The sequence below is a fragment of the Sprattus sprattus genome, assembly GCF_963457725.1.
Source record: "Sprattus sprattus genome assembly, chromosome: 17".
Lineage (NCBI taxonomy): Eukaryota > Metazoa > Chordata > Actinopteri > Clupeiformes > Clupeidae > Sprattus > Sprattus sprattus.
This window is the reverse complement of record NC_137915.1, coordinates 11510170-11530626: the sequence shown is the minus strand read 5'-3', so window position 1 is coordinate 11530626 and position 20457 is coordinate 11510170. Positions and strand designations below refer to the sequence as shown.

General features: G+C 39.6%; 1 protein-coding gene across 1 annotated transcript; it reads right to left on the bottom strand.

The window, feature by feature from the left end:
• Positions 1–5863: 5863 nt before the first annotated feature.
• LOC308378715 (myosin-7-like) lies at positions 5864–17645 on the bottom strand. Its single transcript, XM_080855685.1, has 36 exons — positions 17514–17645; positions 17280–17436; positions 17089–17116; positions 16888–16993; positions 16705–16797; positions 16529–16592; positions 16343–16441; positions 16151–16254; positions 15753–15891; positions 15394–15512; positions 15129–15278; positions 14872–15042; positions 14343–14652; positions 14056–14129; positions 13691–13896; positions 13486–13609; positions 13248–13384; positions 11610–11865; positions 11224–11466; positions 10965–11141; positions 10727–10872; positions 10501–10591; positions 10028–10417; positions 9803–9929; positions 9595–9713; positions 9255–9451; positions 8972–9155; positions 8709–8874; positions 8509–8633; positions 8097–8405; positions 7805–8008; positions 7427–7723; positions 7225–7329; positions 7019–7114; positions 6797–6931; positions 5864–5993 (listed from the first exon to the last, which is right to left on the bottom strand). Exons 1-36 carry the CDS (start codon positions 17589–17591, stop codon positions 5973–5975), a joined length of 5547 nt encoding a protein of 1848 aa, XP_080711811.1. The 5' UTR covers positions 17592–17645; the 3' UTR covers positions 5864–5972.
• Positions 17646–20457: the final 2812 nt, after the last annotated feature.

The following is a 20457-nucleotide window of genomic DNA, read 5'->3' as shown; positions in this document are numbered from 1 at the left end:
CATCAAATCAGTTCAGTCATACATAGATCACCTTTAAGATAACAGTCTAGGATATGTGATTGTTGTAAGTGTTGGACATCAAATGTGTAAAAATGTTTCACCATTTCATATTGACGGTATGATGGCTGGTTATATGGACAAATAAGGGTCTTTTTAATAGCTTTTCGATTCAGATGAGTGAAACTCAACTTTGAGTGAAGAGTTCCAGTCAAACAAGCCTATAATTTGACTGCTTTCACTTACAAGTTTGTCGTTTGTCATCAAGGTTTAGTTCAAGGAATGAGTAGCCTAAGGAAAGATTTTTTTTTTTTTACATATACCTCGAATTTTCAGTCAGAATATTTTATAGAAGATATCCAGTTGCCAGGTTAAAGTGGTGAAAGTGAAAGACAAAACAGAATGTTACAATGTATGTATGGTAAAGGTTTTCCAGTAAATGCCAGTGTTATACCTTGACTTGCATACATGCATAGATTACAGCTGCTATTAGAAGCGAGGAATCAAGGAATAGCCAAGGTCAGTCAGCTGACAGCTGGTAGTCACACTTCACATTGTCCCATATCGCTAATATGCCTTTAGACTTAAGGATAAAGATAGCCCTGTGAAATATCTGCTTGCTGTCTTCCTTTGACTGAGAAGAACAGCTTGTATAGTTCAATGAACTTGTTCTGGTTGTGAAGACCCATCATACACTATTGACTCCTTTGGTCCAAGGTCACAGTTTGCAATGGCCAGTTGCATTAGACTCTTACGTTTAGAAGAGTAGCACAGTAGTGGAAGTAGCATAATGTGACCTGGTTAAGTATAGACAGCTAAAGAAACAGGTCAAGGGAAACAACAAGGTCCAAGTACCATTAATGAGTGCTAAGACGTCTCTCATTACCATCCTCACACATAGTACCTTAGTTTGACCCACAAATTACTGTTTAGGTACCTGCTGTATAATGCAGGTGAAATGGCTGTTTTTTTATTGACCAACACAATGTCATGTCTGATTTTTATGATTTTTTTTGATGATTAGGATTTAAACCTTTTGAACTTTTGATTTTAACCATTTTGGAAACCTTGGGGACTTGGGTACTTCATTAATTGTAAATAACTTAGAGGAAACTGTCATAATATTTGGATGGAAGTTGCAGGATCAGGATCAGAATGTTCTTGGTACATTTTTCTTTTTCTTTATTTCTTGAATTGCAAAGTTATTTAGTTCATGGTTATGATTATAATTATGAAAATAAACTCAATGACTCTCTTCATAGAAAAATTCAGTTATTTGGCTATTTTAAGTAATGTTCTTGTTATATGCTGGGGTACATGATTGAAAGTCATGACAGGGAATTCAGAATCAGCAGATGAACTATGAAGCCCACTTAAGGGTATTGTTGGGAGTTGTAGACATCTCAGGTTGCTTGTATGGTGACACCTGATTCTCTGCTCTGTCTTGTTTACTCTGCATGGTTTCCTTGCCATTGTCCTTGAGGACAAAGATAACCTGTGAAATTCCTGCCCAGTGTCTCTGTCTGATTGAGGAGGCAGCATGTGAGGAGCACTGGTGTTCTAAGTGATGATACACCTCTCATCTCAGCTGTTCATTTCAGAGACTCCTCCTTCAATAGCATTAAAGTTTTAACCTCCTCCGTTGCCTTGGACAACTTGCAGTCATTGCAGTGCCCACAGCTATCTTTATGTATTACCCTTGTGTTATAATTTTGTAAAGTCTGAAGATACTACATCTCTTTTACTTCAGGGCTTTTGTACATGATGCTCTTACTCCTATTCTACAAGGTGATTATGATTCTGATTGGTCATTTTGTGTAGATTCATGCTTTCTTTCATTGTTCTTACATGAATGTTTGGATCGTTGTTCAGAGAGGCAAGACATCTAGGACTTCCCAGCAAGGATTATGTTGAAGTGGTGGTAAATTTTAAAAGTTGTAAGTGTTCTAGAACCTACTAGTATTGGTCAGTTATGTGTGTAAGGTAGAATGGGGATCTTTGGATTGGAAAACCTCAGATGGCCTTCGTCCACTTGTCTGAAGGGACACTCATTGGGTGTGGGTTAGGTGTTGGTTTTTTTATGATGCCCCTAACAAACATTCCAGGACTGCACTGTACCATTTGTTGATATTCCCACCCTCCTGCTGGGACTCTTTTCTCTATCCTCTGTCTCTGGCTTTCTCCCTGTGCTTTTCCATGCCAGGATGAAATTAGGGACAGGGAAAATAATTTTAGAGTGCTAAGTGAGATAATGCATTGGACAATGATTTCTTTTACATGTTTGGGTTTTTTGAATGGTCTCAGTTGAGTGGTAGAGTGGCCTCAGTCCTACAGCAGCATAGATTGGTTTTATCATGGATTTCAGAGAGATGAGAATCTGGTCTCTGTGGTTTGTAAGGTAATCTCTCACTGGACACCTAGCCTGGGTGCCAGCCGAACTTAGCCCTGCCTACAACATTGGAGGTCCAGAATTTCGGTCTGGCATTGCTCCGTTGGGGCAGAACTATATCAGCACCAGAGTTGTTCATACCAATCAAATTGTCAGGGCGGTCTTTATACGATGATGAACAGATGATCAACAGTAACGTAATCAACTATGTCACCAAAGAGCGCTTGGGTGTAATTCGCTTTTTTAACAAACAAAGCTGCCACTGGAGAGCTGAGATGTGTAGATTCTGCCATCAAGTCTATTTCAGAAGACATCGACAGCGCATTCATTTTGAAAGATGAACAGAGAAACGCGCTCAAGCCATTTGTCGATCAAAAAGATGTTTTTGCCGTCCTTCCTATAGGATTCGGTTAAAGTTGTATTTATCAGCTGTCCCCGATGGTCTAGGTTATGGTCATACTACGTTGCTCTGATTGGATGTAGGTCTATCCAATTGAGTGAAGAGGCATTTGTTTTTACCTGGTTAGGTTGAAACACGCACCTTTATCACAGCCCAATGGAGCAGTATCAGACTCATATCCTGACTAGAATTATGAGTATGACAACGTCAGGCTAGCCTTCACCATCTTTGGGGCAAAAACCCCCTCCGTTTGTCTGTTTAAATGTGTGATCCTCATCACTAGATACCTGTCCATGTGGTTAATTATTATACCAGATGTAAGACTAAATGGCTACTTAAAGGGATGATAGTCAAAGGACTTGGAGCATTCTGTAAACCGAGTCTCCTGCACTGCACTCTATGTGTGTAGTCATCTTCTGAGCAGCTAGGTATGTTCATAGTCTCTGAGTGTTTGGATGTTTCAGATGTTTCTTTTATACTTGTAGCCTTATATTATTCACCTTATACTTGTTGAATATGCAACTGTATTAGTAACTTCTACCCTAAATACACTGTAAACTCTGACCCACTGTAGCCTCTCTAGAAATATTTAACTAGAAGTATCCGTAGGTAATGGTGTTTCCGCAGTGGATGGCTAGGATTAGTTTCAAACCAAAAGCAATGGAAAGTGCAAGTATGGAAGATACTGGCTAAATCAACTGAGCTAAACACGCTGCACCAAAACCGTTCATTGTATTATACAGTGGTGGATTGCTGACCAGCCTCTGCACTGAATCAAATGGTTATACAGAGACCCACAGTAGCCTGGCGCCCGTCCCTGAACCAAGCCGATCGATCCAGCTGCAAAGCCCCGTAACAGCATAAAAGCCTCCGAGGTAGTATCCAGAACTAGAAACAGGTTGTGTCCGTGGAACGACACTATTCGTAGAAGAAACCGGTTGTTAAAAAGTAAGAGGGGTATTCATAAAAGAGACTGTAGGTATCCATAGAAATTACCATAGATCAGACTACCAAATCGGGTATCAATCTACAGCATCTAAGAGCTAGGAGCTGGGGCTGAGTTCCTAATTGAGTCAGACTTATTAAAATGGAGTCAGATTAATTATGGTCGTACCAAGAAGGCCGCTTTAATAAATACCTCTAACTAGAAACATTAGACAATTACCTATTTGACCAGTACACAACCTTAAACCTAGGCAATGAGTTACTCTTAAACAGTCCATGTGGGTGTGCTGTTTAAACATTGTAATTATTTTAGTTTTTCTTTTACCTCAGCACTAACTTGCCAGTTATTGTAGTGCACTGCAACTTGAAGTATAGAATAGTTTGTGCCTGTGGACAACCTCACTCCCCCAACACCACACCACCTCACCCCATTCCCATCCTCATGTTGTCCGCTGTTCACTCTAAACTCCTCCTTTAATTGAACAGCGGCCAGTCTTGTCTATTACTTTTTGACACATGTTGGAGAAATCTTTTATCTATATCTGAATCTTCCTTTGTTTTTTTAATTTTTGATCATGTAACTACTTTTGGATGATATGGATCATTTTTGCTACTCTTTGGATATTGACGTAAGCACCCCTTGGTCTTTTTGTTACAGTTTAGTCAACCCTTTGGGATTTTTTTTTTGCCTCTTCCCAACCTCATCACTGTGTTTAATTTATTAATATGGGACCTAAGAATACATTTACCAGAGTTAAAAAAAATTCTCATTTTTGTGTGATTAAGCTAATTCACCAAGAGCTGAAAGTCTTATAAGTTATAACCCTCTTTACTCATCTTTACCAGGGGTGCCAGAAGTTGTGGATGGGTCTGTCTATATAATGTAGGCCTACAATAAATGCAATTTTCAAATTTTGTCGTTTGATTGTGTCAATAAGATATGCATAATTCGGCATTAGCTCAGCATTTAATTTTTCCTAGGAAACACTACTGTAGAATTATTGTAACCTCAGAAGGGCACTGAAGGGTTGAGTATTAATGTTATGGATGAATAAGGATGGATCCTTAATACAGCACCATGATTGGCCCCTGAGAAATGCTTAATATAGTATAGCATAGCATTTTTTTCATGGATTTAATGACTGATGTGGGAAGACATCCCTTAAATGTTTGTTATATTTTCAAATTAATATAAAGGTCCCTTCCTCTTTCTGATTGAAAAAAGTATTTTACCATTGGTTAGATGTCAGTAGAAGCGTGAGCTGTGAATTGTGAGTGGATTTGTTTGATTGTGCCACTCAGGCAGATACATATGCACATGGTTAAGCAGTAGTTTATTATTCAATAAAATATTATGTTTGTAGTTAGACCATCCTTTTATTTTTTTGGACTAGGGTAAGTTCATTTAAATTTTTCGGGTTGACTAATAGACTTCTCTATTGTCTACTGTCTTGTCTACCCTTTTTCTGCATCTCAGTCACAAGATATTTCCCCTGTAGTCCTAGTGGAGATGCATTGTTGTACAGTAGAAGGTGATTCATTCAGTAGATACACAGAAGTCATTATGGACACAGTGTTTTATATAGTTGAGTGTTTCTCAACCTTTAGCATCACTTTTCTGGATATGTAAAGAAGTGAGGTACTTCAGTGCCATGTTTTAAAGTACTAAGTTTTAAGGTTATCGTTTGAGGACCTAGTGATGTCAGTGTGACCAAAGAACATTATTGTTTATGCTGTAAGTATCGATTGTTCTGTGATTTTCTGAGATTTTAGGCCAATTCTTTTCAGTCCCCCAAGTAAGTTAGTCCAGCCTCTCCAACTTCTCATCCTTACTAGAAAAACCCTCACAGAAATGCAACCTTCTGGCCTTCATCAAAATTCCTAAACGTTCCAGGCTGCAGTTCTAATATTAGTAACATGTACATAATGCATTTTTACTTTTTTTTTTTAAATAAGCTTCTTCAAGAGGCTTTTAGATACATACTTCTACCGTTGTGCCAACTGCCTTGTGCTGGCTCATTATCTGCTTGCTTTTATAGTTGATGTTTTGCTTCGAAGCAAAAATGTATTATTTGATGGTTTTTCATCAATGACTAATGAAATCATCAATCACTGAAATATGACAACCAGAATAATATTTGACACTCATTTTATTAAATCTACTGTAACACAGAACAGCTAAAGGGACAACTAAATCACTTTAAGGCAGACATGCTCTTTGGAAAGGTCCAAGTCAGAGCTTCACTCTTCATCATGAGCTTTCTGCAAGGGAAATATGAAAAAGAAAAGATATGATTTGCATGTATAATCTGTTTAAATCATACGTATCTTGTATCTACATATGTATCTTGATCAGGCAAATAGTTATCAAGGTGAACTGCTGCCCAGTAGTTTTGGTTGTGATTGGCTGAAAAGCTGCTGGTAGCAAGAACATAGATCTGTGATTTGTCTTGTCAGATAAAAGGTTATGCCTCAGGTTAGAGTGGGAGTTTTAGCATTAATAGCCGTTGGTTGGCACATTGTATGACTTTTTGATTGATGAATGATTTTTTTGCCATCTCTATCATAAGGCTTATTTAAGTAGTCCTATTGATAATGAGACTTTAGTGTCTTATGAAATTAATGAGACTAAACAACTGATTTTACAGTTTATATAAATATAAATCTCTGTGGCACATGATTTGACAGTGGACAAGCTGTGTCGTATAAACCTAATTTGGGTATTGTAGACTTTGATGGCTTTACTTTGCTTATATGAAGATGGGTCACTGAATATTTACATGTGAACTCAAAACAGACAGACTATCTTTTCGGTACTGGTAAACCGGTAGCTTTACACACAGCACAGGTTTATTGTTCTATGTGGTGTGAATTGCTTGGCCGTTCTTGTTTTAAACAAAGACCCATGTGCTTAGTAAGCAGATACTTGCCACGTTATATCAATGGATTTTTTTGCATGGATGAAAAATATTGATAGTGGATTTTATGGTAGTGTAGGCACTCTGAGATTCCTTTGAATGAAAAGTGCTTTAAAAATAAAATGAATTATTATTATTATAATTTACCTTGCCACCTGCATCACGGCTCTTGGTTTTCATCTTGTTGACCTGAGACTCAGCAATATCAGCTCTCTCCTCAGCCTCATCCAACTCGTGCTGCAGCTTGCGGAACTTGCCCATGCTGCCGTTGGCCAGTTCCTCCTGAAAATCATAATTAGTCACGGAATTAAGTAACAGATCACTCTAGTATGTCTGAATGAAATTAGTGGTGAATTATCAGAAACTTACAGCCTCCTCTGCTGTTCTCTTGTAGGACTTGACCTTCATCTGCAGTTTGTCCACTAGATCCTGGAGACGATGCAGATTCTTCTTGTCTTCTTCAGTCTGTAGATTAAGAGGTAAGTGCATGTTGTATGTATTGCTGTTTATCTATGTGATGTTGGGGAGAGACACACAGAGACATTTTTCCAGACATTTTATAAAATTATACTTACTTGGTAGGTGAGCTCCTTAATGCGTCTTTCATATTTACGGATCCCCTTAACAGAATCACCGGCCTTCCGTTGCTCCATCTCAACCTCATTCTCAAGTTCCCTCACCTATGTAGACACATGAACCAGATGTCAAAACTATATTTTGAAAAGATATTCTGACTGAACAAGCCAAAAACACAAATCAGTAAAAAAGAGCACTCACCCTGGACTCTAGTTTCTGGATCTGCTTCTTGCCACCCTTCATGGCAATTTGCTCAGCTTCATCCAGACGGTGTTGCAGGTCCTTGATGGTCTGCTCCATGTTCTTCTTCATGCGCTCCAGGTGAGCACTGGTGTCCTGCTCCTTCTTCAGCTCCTCTGCCATCATGGCAGCATCAGTGATGGCCTTCTTGGCTTTTTCCTCGGCATTCCTGCACTCCTGCACAGACTCTTCCACTTCAGTCTGCAGCTGGGATGTATCACCCTCTAGCTTCTTTTTCTGGTTCAGCAAGCTGGTGTTCTATGTGGGAAGACAAAAATGTTCATGATAGTCTGTGTCGCGTTATTAATTAGTCAGAAAAAGTCAGGTTAAGGATTTTACCTGAGAGTGCAGTAGCTGCACCCTCTCGCTGACATCCAGCAGCTCCTGTTCTGCCAGTTTCCGGCCTCTCTCAGTCTGCTCCACCAGGGACCTCAGCTCATCCAGTTCAGCCTGCAGCAGATTGTTGCGTCTCTCCACAATTGCAGTGTTCTCTTTGAGATCATCATTATTACGGACAGCTTCATCCAGATGAAGCTGAGAGTCCTATGATGGATACATTTTAGAAATCGTAAATGCACATGGACATATCTGCATCTACAGTTATGACTGACGTTATATACTGCTTTTTAACCTTCAGATGCCCGTGGAGACCCTTGAGCTGCTTTTGGGCCTCAGATGCCTGCCTGTTGGCCTGGCTGAGCTGGATCTCCATCTCATTGAGGTCTCCCTCCATCTTCTTCTTCAGCCTCAAAGCCTCATTCCTGCTGCGAGTCTCAGACTCCAGGGAGCTCTGCAGGGTATCCACCACTCTCTGCTGGTTCCTCTTGGCCTGCTCCATCTCCTCATCCTTCTCAGTAAGTTTACGTTCAATGTCAGCTTTGACCTGGTTGAACTCCAGTTGAGCTCTAAGGATCTTACCCTCCTCATGCTCAAGAGTACCCTGTTGAAATATATAAAGACATTATTATATACACATAAAACATTTCTTAGCAAGTCTAAGAAACAGTCGCAATCGAAATGATTCAAATATTATTTGAACATACCTCTGCTTCCTCTAAAGCAGTTTGAATCTCTGCCTTTTCTTGCTCAAGTTGCTTTCTGACCTTTTCAAGTTCATGAATGCTCTTGCCAGTCTCACCAAGTTGCTCAGTGAGATCAGATATTTCCTCTATGGGGTAAACAAAACTGTGTTCACATATGTTCAATTACATGCACATGACAGTGATTTAATGTCTTTACAAACCTTGGAGGTTTTTGTTCTCCCTCTTCATGGTCTCCAGGTGATCCAGAGATTCCTCATAAGAGTTCTTGAGTTTGAAGAGCTCAGTGCCAAGAGATCTGGCCTCTTTCTGGGAGCTCTCCAGCTCAGTCTGAGACTCCTCATACTTCTGCTTCCACTCCGCTAGGACCTGATCAAATGGAAATGTGGAACAGTATTTTTTCCCTCTGCGATATTACATGAAGTGTCTGAAGTTAAATGTTTGTCGGGAGAAATGGGTTAGTTACCTTGTCAAAGTTTCTTTGCTTCTTGTCCAGGGCAGCAGCAGCAGCATTTGATCTCTCCACATCTACCATGAGATCTTCAATCTCATTCTGCAGTCTATGCTTAGTTTTCTCCAGGGAGGAGCATTTAGCATTAACAGCCTCCACAGCTTCCTCTGCATCTTGCAGACGCTGAGCCAACTTTTTCCTGAGTAACAATAGATTGAAAGTGTGGATTACAACATTAAAAGCTATGTTAATTATTCAATTTAAACAGTTCATACAGCATCAGGTCAGGGGGACTTACTTGGCATCTTCCAGCTCCTCAGTCCTCTGGACGGCATCAGTCTCGTACTTGGTTCTCCACTGAGCCACCTCAGAGTTGGCCTTGGAGAGACTGCGCTGCAGCTCAGCCTTGGCCTCCTGCTCCTCCTCAAACTGCTCCCTTAGGAGGTCAGCATCATGGCGAGCAGACTGCACTGCATGGGCTAGCGCATTTTTAGCCTGGGAAAAATGTATCATAGAAGTAGCTAATAAGTCAATAGTTTTCAGAACCAAAATGAATACAATAATATTTACCTTACATTATGCTGTAAGAGTATGTTAATCATTCATGTAATTCATGTTATAGTATGTTTTCTAAACACCTTGACTTCTTCCTCCAGTTGTCTTTTAAGGTCTTCAACCTGTTGGGTGTATGATTGCTTGCCTCTAGTTAACTGAGAGACAAGAGAATCTTTCTCTTCTAGTTGTCGCGAAAGCTCCCCTGTTTAATAGAGACATGATAGTTAGTCATGATAGCATGATCCTAGTGTTAATGTTTAAAAATGTTATGTCATTGTAACTTTAATGTACCATTTTCAGTTTGTAGTTTAGCCTTCTGCATAGAAAAATCATTGATGCTGCGCTGGGCTTCTTCATACTTTGTCCTATATTCAGTCATCTGATCCTCCAAGGTCCTGCACATTTTCTCCAAGTTTCCCTGAAAAAAGAAAATTGTTGATGAAAATAGAAAGATCAAAGACATCTGGACTCTAGATATGTAAACAGTCTTGTTTATTTAAGGTTTTCATACTTTACCTTGGCTTTGGAAACCTGCTCCATGTTGGAGGCAACATCATCCAGCTCCAGACGGAGTTCACTCTTCTCCTTCTCAAGCTTTTGTTTCACTCTCTGAAGGTTGTCAATCTGCTCGCCGAGGTCAGCTACACTGTCTGCCTGCTTCTTCCTCAGTGTGGCAGCGGTGGCCTCATGCTGCAGAGTAGACTCTTCAAGGTCTCTGCGCAACTTCTGGAACTCAGCCTCCCTCTTCTTGTTCATCTCAATCTGGGCAGCAGTAGCACCTCCAGCCTCCTCCAGCCTCTCACTGATCTCCTCCAGCTCTCTTGCCAGGTCTGCCCGCTGCTTCTCCACTTTGGCCCTGGCAGCTCTCTCAGCCTCCAGCTCCTCTTCTAGCTCCTCAATTCGGGCCTTTTTTTCAAGAAAACATGAATGTGTTCAAATGAAATCTTATATTGTAAACTCAGCTTTTCTACTAATTGTTTCCTCTGTACCTGAAGTTCCTTCAGTTTCTTTTGGAGCTGTGCTCCCATAGCTTGCTCATCTTCAATCTTGCTGGTAAGCTGGCTCATTTCAAAGTCTTTCCTGTGGTAAAACCCCCCAGATTAAATCGTCTTTAAAGTAAACATAATAGTTTGCTTATCGGAATATTAATTAATGCAATACAATTTAAAAAAAATAAAGAACAATTTTGTATTATGTGTGATCCAGAAAACCTACTTTTTCAGCCTTTCCTCTGCCTGCTGTTTATCATTTTCCAAATCCATCACATTCTCCTGGGTCAACTTTAAGTCACCCTCAAGCTTCCTCTTAGCTCTCTCCAGATCCATCCTTAGCTTCTTCTCCTGTTCCAGGGAGCCCTCAAGCTGAAAAAGAGAAGGAAAGGAATTTGTTTTACATTTTTCAGACACAAGCGAAATACACAAAGATTTGAAAAAGGTGATAACTTGACACACACATCATCAACTTGCTGCTCCAGCTTGGCTTTGGCCTTAGTCAGAGTGTTGACTTTGTCCTCCTCACTCTGAAGGTCATCCAGCGTTTGCTGATGAGCCTCCTGTAGAGCTTTCTTCTCCTTGGTCAGCTTGGCAATGATTTCATCGAGAGCTGCCATCTCCTCAGTCAGGTTTTTAACCTAAATGAATAGAAGGAATGAAAACATTTTAGAATAGGAAGTTCCCTTACCATCTCCTTACGCCTAGTTCACATGCACTGACCTTATTCTCAGTGGCATGTTTCTCTTTCTCCACTTTAGCCAGTGTTAGCTCCAGATCATCAATGTCCTTCTTGAGCTCAGAGCACTCATCCTCCAACTTCCTCTTCTTAGCAGTCAGCTCTGCATTCATCTCTTCCTCATCTTCCAGTCTCTCAGTCAGCTCTTTGCTTTTGGCCTCAAGCTGGATCTTGCTCTTGATCAGGCCCTCACAACGTTCCTCAGCATCACCAAGAGCATCTTGTTCCTGTGAAGAGAAATTGATTGCTGTAGGTGAAAATGGCAATTGTAGCTTAATGCTCATTTTACAAATATTTCCTTCATCTATACGTCAAACAAATGTATTGTTTAAAGCAGTTGTTATGAACACTGAAAATAAGCTTTACTCACAGTCTGAACTGAAAGTTGCAGGTCATTCTTCTCTTGGAGAACAGAAACCATTTTCTCCTCCAGCTCTTTTCTACGAGTCTCAGATTTAGCATAGGCATCCTTCAGTTTCAGGAATTCTTCCTTCATGTTGGCCATCTCTTTCTCAGACTCAGCTGATTTCAACAGGGGCTTGATCTTGAAGTACATCTTCATCCAGGGCCAATTCTTGACACCCATGAATGCACGGACATTCCACTGAATCACGAGCAGGGCATCCCTTAACATTTGGAAGGTAAAGTCAGATTGTGTGTGCAACAAACAGGAGATTGTAGAAGAATAGGGTTGATGTGAGTTATAGTCCTTATATTGCCACTTTCTCATCTGAGCGCAGGAAGAAATGTGATAGGCATATTTTAGTGATTAAATTGTAACTCCTGTGTAGCGTGTAGCATATGTTCACATTCAAGTTTACCATCGGCTCAACCTTTGTACTCATAAACGGTATTTATAGTATACAGTGTGTGAGTATGACTTCTTCAGCCATTTCAGCAATTCTCTGTTCACATGAATCACATTATTTATTTTTGCTCTGACTGAGTTTATGTACATAAACACTGGAAATAAAAGGAAAGGCTGTTTAGCTAAAAACAAATTGTCAAATGTTCAAAAGAAAAGAAAAGGGTGTTGTAAGATGATTACGAGTGATTCCTTGCTGTTGGACAGGCCAAAGGCAGTTAATCTTAAATCTTATATACTATAAATATTTTCTCCAAATGAATTCCCCACATTACACAATAATAAAAGTGTCATGACGATTACATTTATTACAAAGCATTTGATCCTACCACTGAGTGTACTCCTAAGTCACACTAAAAGTTTCTTACTGAAAGTTCTCTCCAAAAATCCTATTCCCAAAGCTGGCTAACGTCAAGTCATGATCTTGCTTTTAATGACCTTGGTGATTGATTCATAAGTGACAGGTGTGTGCCGGTGATTGGGCATGCGCTTTGAGGCGTATTGCAAAGAAAGATGAATTCATAAATAATGGCAGGCTATGGGAAAAGGAAATAACGGAATACACTACCCTACCCAGTATCTTCTAGGAGTTGGTCTTAGTGAGTTATGAGTCCTCTTGTCTGCTTCTTAGTTCCCCCAGGGTTAGGTGCAACTATCAGTGCTAAGGGGCATTGTGAATTACTCTGAAAAGTTGGAGTCCCAAAGTAAAGATTGACATGACCATTTTTTTGGCGAATTTCTCCTATATCGACAAGTTAAGAGCTTCTTTTAGCTTCAAGGTGCTTTGTGAAGATGGACCCAGGTCATTATTTGGAAATTTCCTTTGTTTTCCCCTTTAACACACTGTATGGTGTCAGCTTACTTAATGATACAGTATGTTCTTTGAACATGTATTCCTATTTGAGCCATCAGTTAGGCAATATTTGTTTTAAATCAGCCATAATAAATTCCAAGAACCATGAGGGTTTTTGTCCCCACTTTCATGTATAGACAATGTATAGATACATTTTTTGCAATAATGTATACATGCAGTAATATATAGAAAAACAATATATGTAGAAAAACAAATGCATTTAATGATATTTTCCAAAAGTGTACACTTCGGTAGTATGACCCTCCCATTTGATTAGTAAACCAATTTACCTGCGTTCGACAATCTTCTTGTATTCAACTCTTGCCAGAAGACCACGACCATTTGCTTGGATGCCAGTCATGATGATAGTGAGACGGTCGTCTCTCAGCTCCTCAAGGGCACCCAGGAGACCGGCTTTGAAGAACACCTTAAAATCAACAGTTTGGGCATTTAGAGTTTCATTGGGCTTAACAAAATGTGCTAATTTAATATTGAAGATGTGTATAGGAACATTATACAATGAAACACCTTAGTGTGTCCAAATCTGTACTGCTCATGGTCAATATCTAGAGATCCCAGCAGTTTCTCTGCTCCTTTCTTGCCGTCAATGAACTGTCCCTCAGGGATAGCAGCAGGATTCAGGATACGGTATCTGAAAAATAGTTAAATGGTCTGTTTGATATGTCCTCATAGTGTTATCATATAGTCAGGACAAAACATTTACAGATTGTACCTCTGTTTGAAGTCTGGATACTGGATCCTGTTGGGGAAGCCCTTTCTGCAGATCCTGATGCCTTCCAGCACACCGTTACAGCGCAGCTGGTGCATGACCAAAGGATTCTCCATGGCCCCAGGAGTCTTGGTCTCATTGGGGATGAGGCAGCGCACAAAGTGGGGGTGAGTCGACCTCAAGTTGGTCATCAGCTTGTTCAGGTTCTCCTGTTGTAAGATTTTTTGTATTTGCTTAATGAGAGTTCAGAACAGCATGAGTATGTCTTTCACAGTATAGAACTATGATAATAAAACAGGTTTCACCGACCCTTTGTACAATGCATAATGAACAGAAACATCATACATGAACTAGTAAGTCATACTGACCCTATGGAGAGCGGACACAGTCTGGAAGGAACCACCTTTCTTCTTCTTACCAGCTTCCTTGCTCTTTGGAGCATCTGCAGCAAAAGTAAATGTCCATAATTGAATACAGTCTACAGCTTGGAGTTGAGGTTAAATTAGATTCCTGATGACTTTTGAATGGAAAAAAACTAGAAAACCCTTGAGGGTACCTCAGATTTGATCTTTAGCCAATGTTCTTTCTTTGTCTCGTATTTGGCAGTTGTGTGCTAAAAAAATGTGGTGTTTTATGTAATGGATAAATAGCTTACCGGCATCAGCCCCAGCATATCCCTCAAAGAGTTGTCCCAGCATCTTCATTGATGACTTTTGATACAGTCCCACAACTGTATCATTGAGGGGGTCCTTGTTTTTCGTCAGCCAGTTGCAAATGTTATAATCAACAGTTCCAGCATAGTGAACCAGGGAGAAATGGGACTCTGGTCTCCCCTTGATTGGCCTGGGCTTCTGGAAGCAGGCATTCTTGCCCAAGTGGTTGTCATAAAGCTTGGCTTTAAATGTAGCATCACTGGCCTTGGGGAACATGCACTCCTCTTCAAGGATGGACATGATCCCCATGGGCTGTAGTATAAACAGACATAAGAAATATCAGATCATTGTCAATTTAGATCTAAAATCACATTCATGCTCCTTAGTAGCACATTTTAAGTTAATTTCTGAAACAACTATGTTATTTTACAGCTCTAGGGAAGGAACTGGAACTAGATCTTAAAATGTTTTAGAAATGATATTTTAACAATAAAAGTTATAATTATACATATAAACTATAGATTTACACACCTTTTCGATGAGTTCAATGCACGCCGCCAAGTCCATGCCGAAGTCAATGAAAACCCACACAATGCCCTCCTTCTTGTACTCCTCTTGCTCCAGCACAAACATGTGGTGGTTGAAGAACTGCTGCAGCTTCTCATTAGTGAAGTTGATGCATAGTTGCTCAAAGGTATTTAACTATAAAGAAGATAGACATGTTGTTGGCCTTTTATAGCATCAGGTTTCTTTATGAACTAGATGTCTGTTTTGTTTTACAAACTCACATCAAAGATCTCAAATCCAGCAATATCCAGTACACCAATGAAGTACTGGCGAGCTTGTTTAGTGTCCAATTGGCTGTTGATTCTCACTACCATCCAGTTGAACATCTTCTCATATATTGCCTTGGATAGGGCTCCAATGGCATAGTACACCTTCGAAATGCAAGGTTAATAATGTAAAAAAATGAATACATACATTCAATATACCTTAACCTAATACTTAATTGACAAAGGGACAAAGTTCTGACAAAACTTGCATCTCTCCTACCTGTTGGACATTCTGTCCCTTGGTGACCCACTCATTTCCTACTTTGACTCTTGGATTACATAAGGCCTTGATGACTTCAGCAGAGTTCAAGTTCATCAGGTAACAAGCCTTGTCCAAATCTGTTTAAAAAAACACATACTTTATGCATTGAAACATTATATGAATACAATTTTGTGACCATGTTTTTTTGGGGAAGCTATCGATCTAAACCTTCAATAGGAGTAGTTATATCATGAGGTTTAGTAGCTCAAAAACAATCTTTGTCACAACCTTGGTTATTATTAAGTGTGGTCAGGTTAAATTGACTGTCAAAATACAGTGGTACTTTTCATCATAATGAAGCAGTTTGGATAACATACCCTCAGTGCCATCAGCCTCTGCCTGCTCCTCTCTCTGCTTCTGCTTGAACTTCAAGTTGCCATAGTGCATGATGGCACCAGTCAGCTTGTAAATGCTCATCTTCTCTTCTGCAGTGAAGCCCAGCACATCAAAAGCTTCCTGTAGCGGAAATAATAGAGTAAGTGGTGAAATTACACTCACTAGCTGTGTATATAACTATATGTAACCCTACATCACACAGCGTCTTGGGGTATCTAGAAAAGTATTATTATTATTATTAACATCGTAATAAATCAATAGGACAGGGACATTGCAGGGCTCCTACAGATGAAAACAGATCAGAACCAAATAAAAAAAGTATCCAATGTGTTTCTATCCAGCAGAAGACTAACTTAAAGACAACAGCAGCCTTACTCACATCAGTAGCTATCAGCTCATCTCCATCATCAATGGATGCTACTGTGGTCTGTCCTTGGGAGATGAAAGCATAGTCGTAGGGGTTGGTTGTGATGAGCAGCATGTCTAAAATGGAAGAATATGGTTCTCATCAGTTTCTTCCTCAGTAAGTGACATGTGATGTCATGTTATGTTAAAGTTTGAGGATTCTAACCCGGCAGTTCTGGTTTCCTCAAAGAGAGGATCTGGTAGAAGATGTGATAATCTCTCTCAGCCTTTAGCTGGAAAGTTATCCGAGACTTCTCCAGGAGATCTGCCAAATGATGAGGAAATAAAAGTTTTTCAGCATTTCAGGATTAATAGATTTTGATTTGATGTAATTGAACTGAAGTTCACTCACATGTCTCAATGTCAGCAGAGGCCAGTTTGCCACTTGCAGCAAAGTGGATTCTGATGAATTTACCCTGACAAAAACATGGAAATAATTTTTTTAGTATTCATAATGCATTGTTGTGCATTGCTAGGATTTTATTTCCATTTCTTGAGTTACGTTTGTCAATCCAAAGTTATACTTACAAATCTAGAGGAGTTGTCGTTTCTGATGGTCTTTGCATTACCAAAGGCCTCCAGAGCAGGGTTACACTGGATGATTTGATCTTCCAGGGTTCCCTGAAGAGAAACACCTATCAGTGTCACTGTCATTATGATAATGGGAAATTTGCATTAAACACAGAAGAGGCACTGTCTCAATTCAACTACCTTTTTGTCATTCGGATCCTTCTTGCCTCCACCTACAGCAGCAATGCTGGCAAAGTACTGAATGACTCTCTTGGTGTTCACAGTCTTCCCAGCACCAGATTCTCCACTTAGAAAGAATGGCAAGGAATTTAGTTTTTATGTTATTATTTTGTACCAGCACTTTATACAGAAATAGAAACAGCATTACTATAGTGTACTTACGTGATCAGGCAGGACTGATTCTCCCTGTCTAAAAAAACAAATCAAACAAATTAATTTAATTTTATATATCTTTTACATGTACAGTATATGTTGTAATTATACTTTATATATTAAATATCCTTTTTAAGTGTTTCTTAACTGACTTTTAACTCAGATTTGATTTCAATATATGAATAAAGACTTTTTTTTACCTGTCAGCATGTATTGGTAGGCATTGTCAGAGATGGAGAAGATGTGAGGAGGAGCTTCAGTCCTCTTCTTTCCTCTGTAAGCAACAACAACTTCCTGGTCGTACACTGGCAGCCACTTGTAGGGATTGACAGTGACACAGAACAACCCAGAGTAGGTCTGTCCAAAGAGGAATGAGATTGATCATGATTTGTTCGAAGAACCTCCTGAGAAGACACATTTGTCATTGTACTCACGTAGATCATCCAGGCTGCATAACGCTCTTTGAGGTTAAACAGCACAGCAGGTTCGTGCAGGAAGGTTAACATCGCCATGTCCTCAATTTTGTCATACTTTGGTGGATTCTGGGGGTGGACATCATCCTCTTTCACAGTGACGGTCTTTGAGAAGAAGTGAATATGTCAGTCATACAAATCTTTGTTGTGAGGACATTATTAATCGGACGTCAAAAGTATAATGGTAACAGGCCTGCAATCATGGAAATCTACATATGATAGATATAGATGCATTTTGTAGTATTTAGGTCCTTAAATGATAGTGTATGTGTCTAAATAATCTAAAATCGGTCTAAAAGATTTGTTCAAATAAAATGTGAAAGACTACAGTAAAACTGATTTGTTTACCTTCTCATACTCAGTATCAACGGTGACTTTGTCCCCGTCCCTGCTGGCGATCATTCCCTTCACATATTCAACCTCAGGATCTGCCACGAAGCATGCCCTCTTAATGTCAAATGGGCGAGTCTGGGCCTCCAGACGCTCCAGATCTGATTTTCTCAGAAATGAAGCCGCCTTCCCAAACTCTGCCATCATCGCGTCACCCATGGTTTAGTCCTTGATAATGTTCATTAGATAGATTGAGTAGATTAAATTGTCTGAATATAAAAATCACATCATAGACAAGCAAGCACAGCTATTTTAGCAAAAATATCTCAAGCCTGACAACTGGATATTGGACAGCATGACTTTGGTTAAAGGGTGTAATTATGACTGACCGCAACAAATCATTAGTCAGATAGTTCATTGTAATTCAAGACAATTGCACAGTTCTCAGAGAATATCCATTAATGACTCATTAAGTAGTTACATTTTCTTTAGAATCACAGTGAAATTACACATACAGTATGAGCTGAGCTCAGGGTCTAAGTAAGCTTAATGTTATGCTGACTATGCTGTATTGCCAGTGCAGTATAGACACAAGTTTTAAAACCACCTACAGTACCTTTGATGTTCACTCTCCTTATGAATAACCTGAAATGAAGAAGAAAATAAAGAGATTACCTTAAATGTGAATATTAATTATGACATTTGAGTGATCAAAGAATCACAATGAACTGTTGTGTTAACTTTAAATGTTAGGTAAATTATCATTTGATTACTCTGGTTGTCTTACCTGTGGGTTATGGGATGAAAACCTGTAGTGGATTAATTATTAGCATTTGAATGATCAAAGAATCACAATGAACTGTTGGATCTTAAAGCTCTTAAAGTTTTAGGTAAATTATCATTTTCAATGCTCTGGTTGTCTTACCTGTGGGTAATGGGATGGAGACGATAACCTGGAGTGTGAGCAGCCACAACTCCCTGTTATATATACAACAAGCGGCCCTCATATAAGGGCTGTGGCAGAAATAGACAGCGGAAGCACTCCAGTTAGGTTTGAATGGAAAGGTGGGGGCAACTGGGTCATTCAGTACTGTTAAAGGTACAGTAAACAATTGTCTTTGGACCTATACAGTAATGCTGATTTAGAAGGAACAATGAAAAAGTCATGTATCATAATATTTCTTGGAATTCTGTTTTTTATTTTTTTTTTTTTTACAGGTTTTCACGCATTTCTTTAGAGTTTTCAGGGTCTGTTTGGTGAGGATGATGGTGTTCAACATCAGTGGGGAAGGAAGTCCATCATGGCCAATATGGCTACTCAATGAAAGAAAAAGAAGTATCAGTTAAGAATTACCCATACTACTGTAGTCTTCTTTAGGAAAATTAGTATTTGTACACATAGCTATCTGTTGTTGGTGTTTAGACTGTAATGCCATGTTCAGCGGTAGCTGCGTCAAAAAATAATAAAGTAAAACAATTAAACAATGCAATAAAAAGCAATGATGCTTTGTGACTTATGGACATAGTCTGCCAGTGATCTTTATGGTATAATTGAGCAATATAGCATGAGTGGGAGTTGGGTAGGTAAGGGATAATCCCACGGGTGGTGTTCGGCTGTAGCCTACCCCACTCCCACTCGTGCTATATTGCTTTTATAAAACAATTCTACAGTCAACAAATTAACATTTCAACACGAAGTTATTGATTAAAAATGGTTTAAAAATGGTTTCTCCGCAAGAAAAAATAGTTCCATTGTCAACGTCTTGGTTTGGTATTATAAGAATTTTGAATTAACGGTTATCATCAATGCGCATCGCGGAGTGATTTATTATTAGCTGTGAAAAGTCCCCATTGGGTTGTTCTTGGATAATCTATGGCATGGAACGTCTCTCGTCCAATCAGAAACAGCTAAATAACGCGACAGAACCCAATTGTTTCATAATGCTCCATCTGAAATTCTTCCGGTGATGTTTATGAGTGTTCTCTTATGGTCACAGGTGCTCATGTGTGGCCTTAAACAAAGCCCAGCTGGTGTCTGGGTAAGTCCAGTCAAGGCCAAGGTCAGTCAGCTGTCATCTGATGACAAAGCCTCACTTTGCCCTGCCCTGTTGGCACATCATAGATTCCTTAGTCTTCTCACTTAAGCACAAAGATAGCACTGTGAGATTCCTGCCGAGTGCCTGTGTTTGATTGAGAAGAACAGCATGTAGCACCTCTTCCTATTGTTACATCAGTGCTGAAGGGAGACGTCTGAAGGTCAAGTTTGTGTGCTAACGGCATCAGTTACTTACAGCTTGAAGATCTCTCAAGGGTCAGTAGTTGACAAGAGTCTGACATTGTTGAAATGGTCATTTGTTAAGTAAGGCCATTCTAAGATGCTGGGGTGTTAATAACCATCAGGCTGTGAGAACAGCTGAGGAGCCTCCATAAGGTGACAGTGAATTGTTTGAGTGCAAGTGATAATTTTTTGGGGACAGCTGAAATGTATGTAATATACCTATACACATCATTAGGCTGTCACTTATTTACAGGGAGATTTACAGGCAGAGTCTCTGCTGTTGAAATACACAGGACA